The sequence below is a fragment of the Rhipicephalus microplus genome, chromosome X, assembly GCF_043290135.1.
Source record: "Rhipicephalus microplus isolate Deutch F79 chromosome X, USDA_Rmic, whole genome shotgun sequence".
In the NCBI taxonomy this organism is placed as follows: Eukaryota; Metazoa; Arthropoda; class Arachnida; order Ixodida; family Ixodidae; genus Rhipicephalus; species Rhipicephalus microplus.
Window position 1 is genome coordinate 109015212 of NC_134710.1, and position 12314 is coordinate 109027525.

The following is a 12314-nucleotide window of genomic DNA, read 5'->3' on the forward strand; positions in this document are numbered from 1 at the left end:
AGTCAGGCTGATGATGATGATGATGATGATGATGATGATATTTCCCATCTAGCCCAGCCTCGCCATCAGGCTTGCATCAATACTGAAGCGAGACATTACGAGCGGAAGATCATCCATGACGCATCCCATCGCGTTGTGTGTTTCCAACCTAGTGACGAAGTGCTGCTTTCGACACCTATTCGCTGTTATGCCTGCGAGTCCACACCGAACCTCCATGCCTCCGAAAAGGGCAATCTGTGTCAAGGCCAGCACGCGAGCCCGCCTGACACGAACATCTCAACGACGTCATCACGCAGTGGTGCCTTTCTGTCGCGCACGCACAGCGAGCCCGTTGCGGCAGTAGGCGCCTTCCTGTCTGACGAGTCTTACGCAATGCGTGGCGACGTCACTCGTCCTTGGCTGCAACCACGAGCAGCGGCCCCGGATTCGATGAGAATAACACAGCCCAGCGACGACCCCATTGGAGGATTCTGACCTCACGGCCAGCGGCGCTTCTGGTTGGACATTTGGTTACTCAAAGAATTTTCCCGTTGCATAGAAAAAAAGCCCTGTGGCGCATCGCGAGCAGTAGACCTATTCAGAGAAGAGAGCTCGGCTCTTCGAGTGTCTAAGATGTCAGCCCCAGTGCCGAATTTGTAACGCCTCTGTATCTATGCTGTACATAAACCTTGTTTAACTCACCGTCGTCTCGTCTACTCGTCTATCAGCTCTGCGCAGAAGCAGTCGCGAGCTAAGAAACCTACGCTACCAAACGGCTGGTGACCGTGTCGGCGGAAATCGGAGCAGTGGCGCCTTCGGGACCGTGTTGGCGTCACCGTCTTTCGTAACAGTTGTGGCAGTGGTGGGATTTCGTGCCGCCCTTCGTAACGTCGTCGGAGGTGCGCTTCGTAACAGTGGTTGGCAGCTGCGGGATCGGCCGGCGTCAGCGACATCGATGCGGTGAGTGCCTGATGTTTTCCCTCAATTCACCAGACTACTCTAGCTCAAGTTATAGTAGTTTAGAGAAGGGCTGTTTGAAGCATTAGATTGAGCTTTGCTCGTTTCAAGCAAAGTCAGGGCGCTTTGAAACCAAAGTTAAAGCGGAGGGTGTAAACACGGCAGTGTTCAAATTGCTTGCGCGTCTTGCTAGTAGACTTATAGTGGGTACGGCAAGTAGATTCTTAACAGGGGCAAACAGCAAGAGGCTAGTGTGAACGATGGAGAACCTTAAAGTGATGGAACTCATCGAAATTTGTGAGGAACTCGCCATTATTTTGGGCCGTGCGAAACAAAAGCAAGCGATCCTTGAGATCATGAAAGATGAAGAAGTGTCGGCTGAGGAATTCGATGAGGCCTGGGCGGATATCAAAGCACGTCGCGAGGAGGCCGAAAGGCGAGAAGTAGAAGTTCGCGAACGGGAAGAAGCTGAAAGGCAAGAAGTTCGCGAAGGGGAAGAAGCTGGAAGGCGCGAACGTCGCGAGCGTGAGGAGGCCGAGAGACAGGAGCGCCTCGAGTTGAAACGAATAGAATTGGCAATCCTACAGTGTTTGCAGGCGCCTGGCCTAGCTTCTCCGACAGTTCAGGTCATCGGTTATAGAATTCGGGACCAACTGCCACCGTTCGTAGGGGGCGAGGACATGGCGAAGTATCTAGTCAAGTTTCGACACGTCTGTGAGCGAAATGCTTTGGAGCGGTCTCTTTGGGCGCAGAACCTGTAAGCTCTTCTTCCCGGCAAAGTGTCCGATGTGATAACTTACTAGTCGAGGGTAGCGTTTGAAAGCTCTGACAAGGTTAAAGAAGTGCTCTTGAGACGTTATAAGTTGTCACCCGAGGCTTTCAGGCAAAGGTTCCAGTGTGCTAAAAAGGGGAATGAGTCACATGTTGATTTCGCGTTTCGTCTTAAAGCCGATTTATTTGAATGGCTTAAGGGCGAAGGTGTTTACGACGATCGTGATAAAGTGTTAGCATGCATTGCATGGGAGCAATTTTACCGCTGCTTTGAGGAGGATGTCAAGCTTTGGCTGCAGGACAAACTTGGTGAAGTACAGCTAAACATGGCAGCAGAGTTAGCTGAGGAGTATTATACTCGCCGAAAGTTGCATAGCAGGGCAGTGCGCGTTGAAAAGGAAGAAAGGAAAGAGGGCTTTTCAAAGAAAACTGATTAACGGAAACCCGCTCCGCACCGTAATTTCAAGAAGGACCCGTCTTTTACGAAGGAAACTGTAGGGGAAGGGCCAATGGAAGCGGAGAAATTGAGTGAAGTTTCTAAACAACGCACTGATACCACACGGGTGTTTGAATCACGGAAGCCGCTAATCTGCTACAACTGCAAAAAGGAAGGGCATATCGCGGTAAACTGTAAGCAAAAGTTCGCCCTTGCAAATATCCGAGATTCGGAAAAGAACATGCGGTTGTTAGAGCCATATCTCCAAGAAATGAGTGTGAATAGGAAAACGTGTCGAGCACCTCGAGACTCGGCGGCAACCATGGACGCTGTCCATCCTTCATTGGTGTCTCCGGATGACTTTACAGGAGAATGCGCGTGGATCAGGCTAGTCGCCGAGGAGCAGAGTGCTTGCTTACCAATCGCTACGGTTGTCATTGAAGGCCCGTTTGGTAAGCTTCGCACCGAAGCGGCTGTGTCTGCTGCGCTTCCCAATCGTTTTCCTTATCTTTTCGCTAACAACTCAGAGCAGCTTCTCAAAGAGCAGGGTAAATCGTTCTTCTCTAACCTAGCGTACATGGCCCTCACGCGATCGCAAGCGTGGAAGCTTTCGCGGAAACTTGATCTTGTTCAGTGTGGTGAAACAAGTTCAAAAGCAGCAGATCTGTGTGACCTTGGCGGCAAGTGGACGGAACCTCAGAGAGGAAATTCTCCGTGTGAGTCATTTGAGTAGTCACTCGAGTGACCCGTCGCCGAAGCGACTGGCGTGGTTTCCGTAGCAGGGGGAGACGACATGGCGCCATTGAGTCAGAGCAAGAGGGGTGCAACGCTCTCGCCTGTAACGGAAATTTGGAGTAAGCTGTCGAGGGTTGACCGTGAAACGCTCATTCGAGAGCAGCGTGAGGACCTCTCAATTGCAGCGCTAATTGAAAGCGTAAACTTGGGAAAAAAGAAAAAGAATTTTTTTTTTTTTGAGAAAGCAGGGCTCCTGTATCGGAGCTACACAAATACGCAAGGTCGCAAGTATGAGCAGCTCTTGGTGCCACAAAACTATCGTCTCCAACTATTGGAACTGGCGCATCAAAACGCATGGACAAGGCATCTCGGCATAAAAAAGACCAAGGCTAGAGTATCCCTTGAGTTTTATTGGCCGAAATGCTGGAAGGATATCGAAGACTTTGTACGCGCATGCGATACTTGTCAGATAGCGGGGAAATCCATGGACAAGTGGAAGGAACCCATGAAGCTTGTGCCAATTATCAAAGAAACTTTTCGGCGCCTAGTAATTGATATCGTCGGGCCATTGCCAGAGTCAAGGCAAGGTTCTCGGTACATCCTGACGGCTCTCTGTGAAGCCACAAAATTTCCGGAAGTGATACCACTTAGAAGCTCAATTCCCCTCATGTCGTGGATGCACTGCAATCCATATCTGCACGTGTCGGATTTCCTTCTGGAATCCAATGCGAAAATGGTAGTGTCTTCACCAGCTGCCTTACCTCTACCTTTATGGATAAATGTGGAATAAAAGTAGTGCACAGCTCGATCCATCACCCGCAATCTAATCCGGCAGAGCGTATGCATTCCGTTGTGAAACGGATACTGAGAGCTCTTTGCTACGAGCACAAATGCGACTGGGAAGCGCGTATTCCTCCCGCTATGTTCGCTTTGAGATCAGCTCCTCATGAGAGCACTGGTTTAGCCCTGCAGAGATAGTGTATGGCAGGAGTTTCAGAACACCATTGCGAATGCTACGCGAGTCCTGGGAGGGATTCGATGAGAACCCTAATGTAGTTGCATATGTTCTAGACCTCCTTCAGAGGCTTGGAAAAACAAAAGATCTAGTGGAAGGCTACATGAAGGCTGCACAAGTGTTGTCGAAGGAGTACTACGACAAATGGGCGAAGAAGCGCGCTTTTGAAGTAGGAAGTCAGGTAGTGCTGCTGCGGCCGTCAAAAAAGAACAAGCTTCAGGCTCATTGGGAAGGGTCCGCCAAAGTAATATCGAAGCTTTCTGATACCAATTATGAAGTGAATTTAGGAAGGCGACCGAACAAAATTCACCACAGTAACTTGATGAAACCATACGTTCAGCGTCAAGCGGTCGTAAATCTGCTGTTGAATGCTTCAGAGGAAGAGGGGGCAGAAATTTTGAGTTCTAGTGATGTAATCAAAAGGGGATTGGAGCTAATCTTGGAGCAGTTGAACATAGAGCCTAGGTTAAGTGAAGCCCAGAAGGAGGACTTGAGAAGGATTGTTTCTGAGTTTGAAGACGTGTTTTCGGACCGTCCCGGAAACACGACGGTGATCGAACACGATATCAAGCTAACTTGTGAGGAGCCAATCCGTAGCAAGCCGTATTGTTGTTCTCCTGTGCAAGTGCAGATCATGAAAGAGGAGATCACTAAAATGCTGAAGTTGGGCGTCATAGTACCGGGCGAGAGTGACTATACATCCCCTCTAATATTGATTCAAGTGCCGGGAAATGATCCCAGGTCATGCATTGATTATCGGCGTCTTAACGCCCTAACTCGAGACCAAACTTACCCGATACCAAACCTAGAGGAGAGGGTAGAAACTGTGTCACAGTCCAGCTATATTTCCACGTTAGACCTCGTGTGAGGGTATTCGCAAGTCCCCCTTACGGAGCATGCTAGCTGCTATGCCGCATTTCTTTCTCCATTTCGAACGTATCGTCCACTTAAGCTGAGCTTTGGATTGAAAACTGCGCCCTTTTGTTTTTCAGGCTTAATGGACCGCGTTCTTAAAGGCCTCTCTGAGTTCGCTCTGCCGTATCTTGACGATGCCGACATCTTCTCAAACAACTGGGAAGAACATGTCGAGCATTTACGCGTCATGCTGAACAGGTTGAAAGAGGCTGGCCTTACCGTGAAACCTACTAAATGGCACCTAGGGTGTGGCGAGGTGTCTTACCTGGGACACGCTGTGGGGCGTGGCCGGTGTGAACCCTCAGAAAGTAAGGTAGCCACCATCTTGAACTATCCACGACCAACCAGAAAATATGAGATAAGGGCATTCTTGGGCCTGGCTGGATACTATCAGCATTACGTGCAAAACAGCTCTAGCATTGCCAGCCCTCTTACTGACGCCCTTCGGAAATCCGAGTCGGTTAAAGTGTTATGGGATTCAGAAAAGGAGAATGCTTTCTGCCAGCTAAAACAGGCCCTAAGCGAAAAGCCCGTTCTCATGGCACCCGATTGCTCTAAGAGATTTGTGATTCGATGCGACGCGAGTGATCTCGGCATGGGGGCTATATGTGCCAGGAGGAGAGTGCTGGTAACGAAAGGCCAGTTTTGTATTTAGGTCGAAAACTCAGCGGCAGGGTAGAAGCATACAGTACCTCTGAAAAGGAATGCGCTTGCCTGGAGTGGGCCGTTCAAAAGCTAGCTTGTTATGCCTCCGCTTCGAGGTTTATGGTCGAAACGGACCACTGTCCTCTTACCTGGTAAAATAACATGTCGCCTAAAAGTGGCCGGTTACTGAGGTGGAGCATGATACTCCAACAGCGCTACTTTGACGTTCGTTAAAAAAACGAAAGCGAAATGCTAATGCAGACGCATTGAGCCATGTGTTTAGTTAGTACCTTCTCCGCCTTTCAGTTTCTCGCTGGCAATTCTGGGCAAAATTTTGTCCTCATCATGGCCTTGGCTGAGCGCTCTCGTCCAGAATGAGCTCAAGGAGCCATCTTCATGTTCTATTCTATTTAGTTACGTTGTTGTACGTCTAAAAATTTGAGTTCTCATTTTAAGAGTCTTATGTCCCACATGTGCCTCTTGATGTAGAGGGAATGAAATTCCGATAGACTTGTAAGGTATATGTTATTATATACTTTGTCTGGTGTTCTGTCGGGTGACTGAGGGCACTTGCTTGTGTCGTGTGTTGTTGTCTATTGTTGAACCGTTCTTGACAAGTTGCAGAACCATCGACAAGTGCTGAGACCAAAGACCGTCAGAAGAGACGAGCGAAGCTGGCCGACAAGTTGTGGCGACAAGCCAGTGGAGCTGGCATCCGTCCTCAAGAATGGCATGAGTTCCCGGAACATAGTCTAGAGCTGCATTCTCCCCATGGCCCTGGAGGCGAACCTGGAGGGACCTGGCGAACGAGCGCGCCTGATAACCAAGCCACGTGGAAGCAGCTCGTCCTTCCGGCGCATTGTCTGGGGGCTGGGGTGCTGTTATGCCTGCGAGTCCACACCGAACGTCCACGCCTCTGAAAAAGGCAATCTGTGTCAAGGCAAGCACGCGAGCCCACCTGACGCGAACAACTCAACGGTGTCATCACGTGGCAGTGCCTTTCTGTCGCGCACGCACAGCGAGCCCGTTGCTGCAATAGGCACCTTCCTGTCTGGCGAGACTTACGCAATGCGTGGTGACGTCACTCCTCCTTGGCTGCAACCAGGCGCAGCGGCTACGGATTCGATGAGAATGACGCGGCCCAGTGGCGACGCCATTGGAGGTTTCTGACCTCACGGCCAGCGGCGCTTCTGGTTGGACATTTGGTTACTCAAAGAATTTTCCCGTTGCATAGAAAAAAAGCCCTGTGGCGCATCGCGAGCAGTAGACCTATTCAGAGAAGAGAGCTCGGCTCTTCGAGTCTTTAAACTGTCGGCCCCGGTGCCAAATTTGTAACTCCTCTGTATATATGCTGTACATAAACCTTGTTTAACTTACTGTCGTCTTGTCCGGTCTTCTATCAGCTCTGCGCAGAAGCAGTCGCGAGCTGAGAAACCGACGCTACGAAATGGTTGGTGACCTTGTCAGCAGAAATCGGAGAAGTGGCGCCTTCGGGACCGTGTGGGCGTCGCCGCCTTCGTAACATCGCACTCCTGGTCTCCATGACAAATTCCGACCGCGCTTCACCGGGCCATACACAGTTTTAGTACAGATTTCACCGGTCAATTATTGTGTGACACCACTTGTCGCCTCAACAGACCGCTGTTACTGCAGCACCGAGTTTGTCCACGTTTCTCGCCTGAAACCTTTCACGCGACGTTCCCCGTCACTTTGACTTACAGCGGCCAAAGTGTCCGCTTCCAAGTGGGGGGAATTAGTGTGGGCATTTGTCACTTATATTGTTCTCATCTCTGCATGATCATAATCATCATCATCCGCTTGCCTCTTCCTCATGGCCACTCTTTGCCATCATCATTGTCAACGTTGGTGGACTGGCTCTGCCCGTTCGTTTTGCGAGGTCTTTCCTCAAATAAACGCGGTCGCAACCAAGACTACCAAGACTATAGTATGTATGTGGAAAGCGTATATTAACTATGTATTTTAGCGGACTAGAAAAGACCCAAAGTGCTGACTGCGGAATCCGGGCACTGCCAGAAAAATTACACCTAATTAGTTTTATCCAGGGATATTGCATGATTCCTTTTTTGTTTCGAAAAGCAGGCACATATTTTAATGTTCTGTGAAGTTCAAAGAATTTATTTTTTTTCGCTCTTTTTTATAGACCACGACTCAAAACTATAAATCAAAGCAGACTTGTGATTCTTTTTTTATCTCTAAAAAAGTTCCAGTCGCAGTGCTTGGTAAGCGCGTGACCTCGAAAACAGACAGAGATAAAGGAAAACTAAAACACTTGAATGGTTACAGTGTGCAAGAAGTATTCTAGGTTTGTATTGACAGTTTTTACACAATTACGTCACCAACAAATAAAAGAAAATGCGAACCGACCCTAATGTTAGCCTTAGGGTTGTGAGCGTAACACTCGCACTGACAGTGTTCGTAAACTTGTGGTTAACCTGGCACAATCGTCTTTGTTTTTCTCAGTTTATGCGTAGATATTCCACCCTACTTTCTACTCTTATTGTAGTTTCGCACGAACCTCAGCAAGCTTCGGCACCTCCGGAATAGCGGCACCTCTGACAATGCAACAAGTTCTCGTGATCACGTGATGTCTCGGTGGGCCGTAATGACGTCACAACTTTGTCATAAAGACGTGACATGACGACGTCATAAAGTCATCCTGGGAGATCGCGTGACTTTTTTCTTCGTTAGCGCTGACGTCGGTTGTCACTTTTCTAAAGTTTGATGAGGCATCTAACCCCTCTTTTTTGAGTGTGACTGTTTACTGGAACCACAACCATCGATTTCGTACCAGGCTGGAGAAGCGTTTCAACGTATTGCTGCCTATACTAATTTCTACTAAGTATGTGACTAATTTAAATGTATGAAGTACGGTCTAGTCGACTCCAACATTATGATCCTAACTAATAAACATAGCAGAAATCTAGCATAAAAACTATAACTTAAAGACCCGAACTATAGCTTTATCTCTTTTTATATTTTTAACAGGGTTTTCAAACAAATGTCACTGGTGCTTCACACGGTAGTCTACAAAATATCAAAGTGTATCATTCGTTACTCTTGCCGCTAAAAGCTTACAGCGTCCCAAATGCATTCGCCTAAGGCGACTCAAAGGTGAAAACCCTCCCCTCTTTCTTCTCAGTGGATGCATTCATCTTCTTCCGCTCTCTTCCGGAAGCTTTCTACACCTAACGTGGTTTCTACATTGCCATTGGAGGCATTGCTAACTCTCTGCGTTTCACGTGGTTTAGCGCTGCCTCCATGATAGGCCCCCCTTTGACCAAGTGATGACGTCATGTGATGATGACCTCCTGATGGCAATACAAATTTCATCGATCTGTGACGCCATGATGTGACGTCATGTGTTGATGCCACCAACCTATCATTGTGATTGTGATGACGTCATGTGAAAACGTCAACACATTTTTTTTAGATTCACTGGTGTTGAAGCCACCAAACCCGACAGTTAACTGTCGCTTTTTGTGAGGCATCTAAGGACAGCGCCTTAATTAAAAAGATGACAAGCATCTCAAAATGATTTATCTTATATAGGTCATCACTGAAATGAAACATCTCTCGTGATACACAAGTCCGTTTTTCATGGAAGCCGAAAAAGGTCTTTGAACTAAGCCAATCCCAATGCCCGCCCTGCACATGGCTTGTTCACCTCTGTGTGATAGAGGTAATCAGTTTCACTTCTCTTCAACCGAACACCCCATCCCTTCTTCATTTTATTTTATTTTGCAGTTTTTATTGCGATAGAAATTATATGGACACTCTTGGGCTGGATTTTGTCACTGGCGTCACCGTCACTCACCGTAAACGTACACATATCTATATATTTGAAGATGCAAGAAAGAAAAAAATCCAGAAGAAGACTCCGGCTCGTGGAATCGAACATGCGTCCTCTGCATCGTGAGTGCGAGGCGCCAACCACACAGCCACCGAGGAGCATGTTATTGGACGTTCAAACGGCAAGCTATTTATGTCTACCACTTACCGCTGCTGACGGGCATGTCGGAGAGAATTATCGTGTTTTCAGCATACCAGCAAGGGGGCCCAATGAGCGCGCGTCGCCACATCACGCGGCGGCGCGCTCTCATACCCCATATGTACTTTGCACCGCGGAATGGAGGAAGGCAACGCTCACTCGCATGCTCTTATTTCGCGGTGGGGAAGATCGTACGTCTTGGGTGGCCTTGCGTTTTCCCCGGTACAATTTTGCTGTGGTTACCAGGCGCCCAAAGTCCCTGCAATCATTGCAGTCTTCGCTTGCGAAACGTGCGCACTTTTCTGACTCAGCTAAGTAACAACTTAGACGCTTAGTCGCGTGCATCTGTACCTGTGAGTACGTTTAGTGTGTCATTTGTGCGTGAGAAACGAGGGGAACGTTTCGATCTGCTTTCCATTCTTTGCGTGACCTTCCAATTTGTTGCTATTGTGTTCATTGCTTCGCCTTTCCGGCAAAGCTGTGACTTTTTTTCTTATTAACAACGTAAGCATAACTAGCTAAAGTAAGTCTCCTCATACGTACGATAGCTCAATAATCAAACCCTGTCTCGGTCACAATGGGGCCGAATTGTAGTTCTCTGCTAGTTTATCGCTCATATTTACCTAATTCGTCTCTAGCTCTTCTTCACAGCAACTTCCATCTTCTTCCCGTGATATATAAGATTAGAATAAAACATAATCTCACAATACAACGAGTGTCACTCAATCGTTACTTTTTTTTCTAAGTCTTCAATCTAGCGGGTCGCTGTGTGTCTCGTGACATCCTTTAGGCGTAAAATGACACCGCGAAAAGGCTCCAGAGGTACTTACTATCTGAGTCCTGATAAGGCGCGGCCGGTCAGCTAAGTCTACTTACCGAGAGCGTCGCAATACGGTCTTGAAGTCGAGAAGCAAAATTTGGCCACCAACTTCCTCGTCTGACTTACAGCATAAGTATCGTTGAAAGCGACTGCCGAGTGGCTTATTCGCCATCAGACATCATGGCGAACGCATTGGTGGCTGCCTGTGCCATCTGTGTGATTTTGCGCTCCCGTTTGGTGCTTGCAGATGAGTAAGTACACGCACACAGTGTTTTCTATTTGAATCGTTCGAACATCACGGTATGTTGTTCGCAGTGAATGTCGTCTTTCATTGAAATGATTTCTTCTGCCACTATTCATGCAATGTCGGGAGATACTACTGTTTGTCGTACCATTTTTAGATGGATAATTACACAATATAAATAAAAAGAGGCCTGATCGTGAATACATAAATACTCTAGTTAGCTTGAATAAAGGCCGCGCGAAGCTTATATTACTGTAGCAAACAGCATTTGATAGGCACTTTGTTCCTGATGCCCACATTACTTGTTGTGTCATGAAATTTTGGGAGTGTTATACTACAAAAAATCATAAAGGAAAGCATCCTTGTAGAAGAAAACATGTGACACTAGTCACTCTGGCGTGTCTTAAAACATATAAAAAATCTAAATACTGCTTTTCACGAGTAGTTTTGGTTTTTAGGTCAAACTGAAAGACTTCTGCACCCACCTTTCATAAAACTCTTGAACAGACGCTAAAAAAGCAATCAGTTTAAAAGAATAAATTTTACTCAGAAGCTCTTCTGTCATTATTTCACCTTAACAGGTTCGTTATTAGAAAATAAAATTATGGTAAATGTAGTAGGTAGTTTTTATTTTCACGTCAGATTTCTAAAACAGACGGGACAAATTTCAAAGTGCTTTTTCCGCATTTTGGCGACGTTGCCCAATTAAGTTTTTTGCAACTTAGTACGCTATATCTCTGGCCTCCTCATGTGAAAATGCGCATCATTTTTATAAATTATAAACTACGTAGACCTTAATAGACGCCGTCTAAATGCATGACGTCACAGTTATTTTTGTAAGAACTTCAAAGTGGCGTCACCACCCACACCTTCTCTTTGCGTGTTTTTTTTTCTTTTACAAAGCATCTTTTCTCTGCAAGCCTAGTGGTTTTTGCATTTTTAAAAAATAATATACTAATACAAGAAAAGTTATTTGTCTCTAGTGTTTCTTCAAGATCGCCAGTCACTACCACTGCATGAGAGCTCCTGTGGGAGTGCTCTCGTAACAAAGAAATCAACTAGACAAAAAGCATTTTTACGCTATGTCTATATAGATAGATATAAAGGAGAAAGACATTACTTTCTTTGATTGATTAATTGATTGAGTGATTGATTGAATGATTGATTGATTGACTGATTGATTGATTGATTGATTGATTGATTGATTGATTGATTGATTGATTGATTGATTGATTGATTGATATCAAACAACAGTGGTGTGAAGAAATTGCTTAGTTAAGCTTCATTAGTTTTCGAATGAATGAAAATACAGCGCATACTGAAGGATTGCAATTGTCCCATAATAATGCACAAAAATTTATGAATTCGAAGCCATGATATGTATAGTAGTCAATGTTGCCGGATATTGGCTACCCTGAGAGCTAGCTACAGTGTCTATGTAAATGTACAACAGAACCAGATATCCGAGTTTGGTAATATAACGGGCATACAATACCAGGATCTTATTTGAAGCACCAGTCGCTTAGAGTGTTTAGCTACGACGTCCAAGGCTAACCAGTGAAATTTCAAGCTTCCACACAACTTCACGATCAGCTTTAAATACAAGTCTAAAGAGTAAGCGATGCCAATAAAAAACGGGAAAAGACGATTTTTAATGACATAAACGAATTTTAAATGGTCACACGATAGCTCACTTCATCTCTCCGAAGTGTCGTTGTTTTACTTGACTGCGTCTCCGCGCTTGGCTTCGTGGAGTCAAGCTACCAGCTGCACCTATATACATGAACA

The 12314-nt window shown here is 46.4% G+C and overlaps 1 protein-coding gene across 1 annotated transcript in view; it reads left to right on the forward strand.

Annotated features, from left to right (window-relative positions):
• Window positions 1–10346: 10346 nt before the first annotated feature.
• LOC119176258 (A.superbus venom factor 1) overlaps window positions 10347–12314 on the forward strand; it is a 151804-nt gene continuing 149836 nt past the window's right edge. Inside the window, exon 1 of the mRNA XM_037427452.2 lies at window positions 10347–10533. Within this exon, the coding sequence (XP_037283349.2) occupies window positions 10463–10533 (71 nt within the window). The 5' untranslated portion in view covers window positions 10347–10462. The remainder of the gene's footprint in view (window positions 10534–12314) is intronic.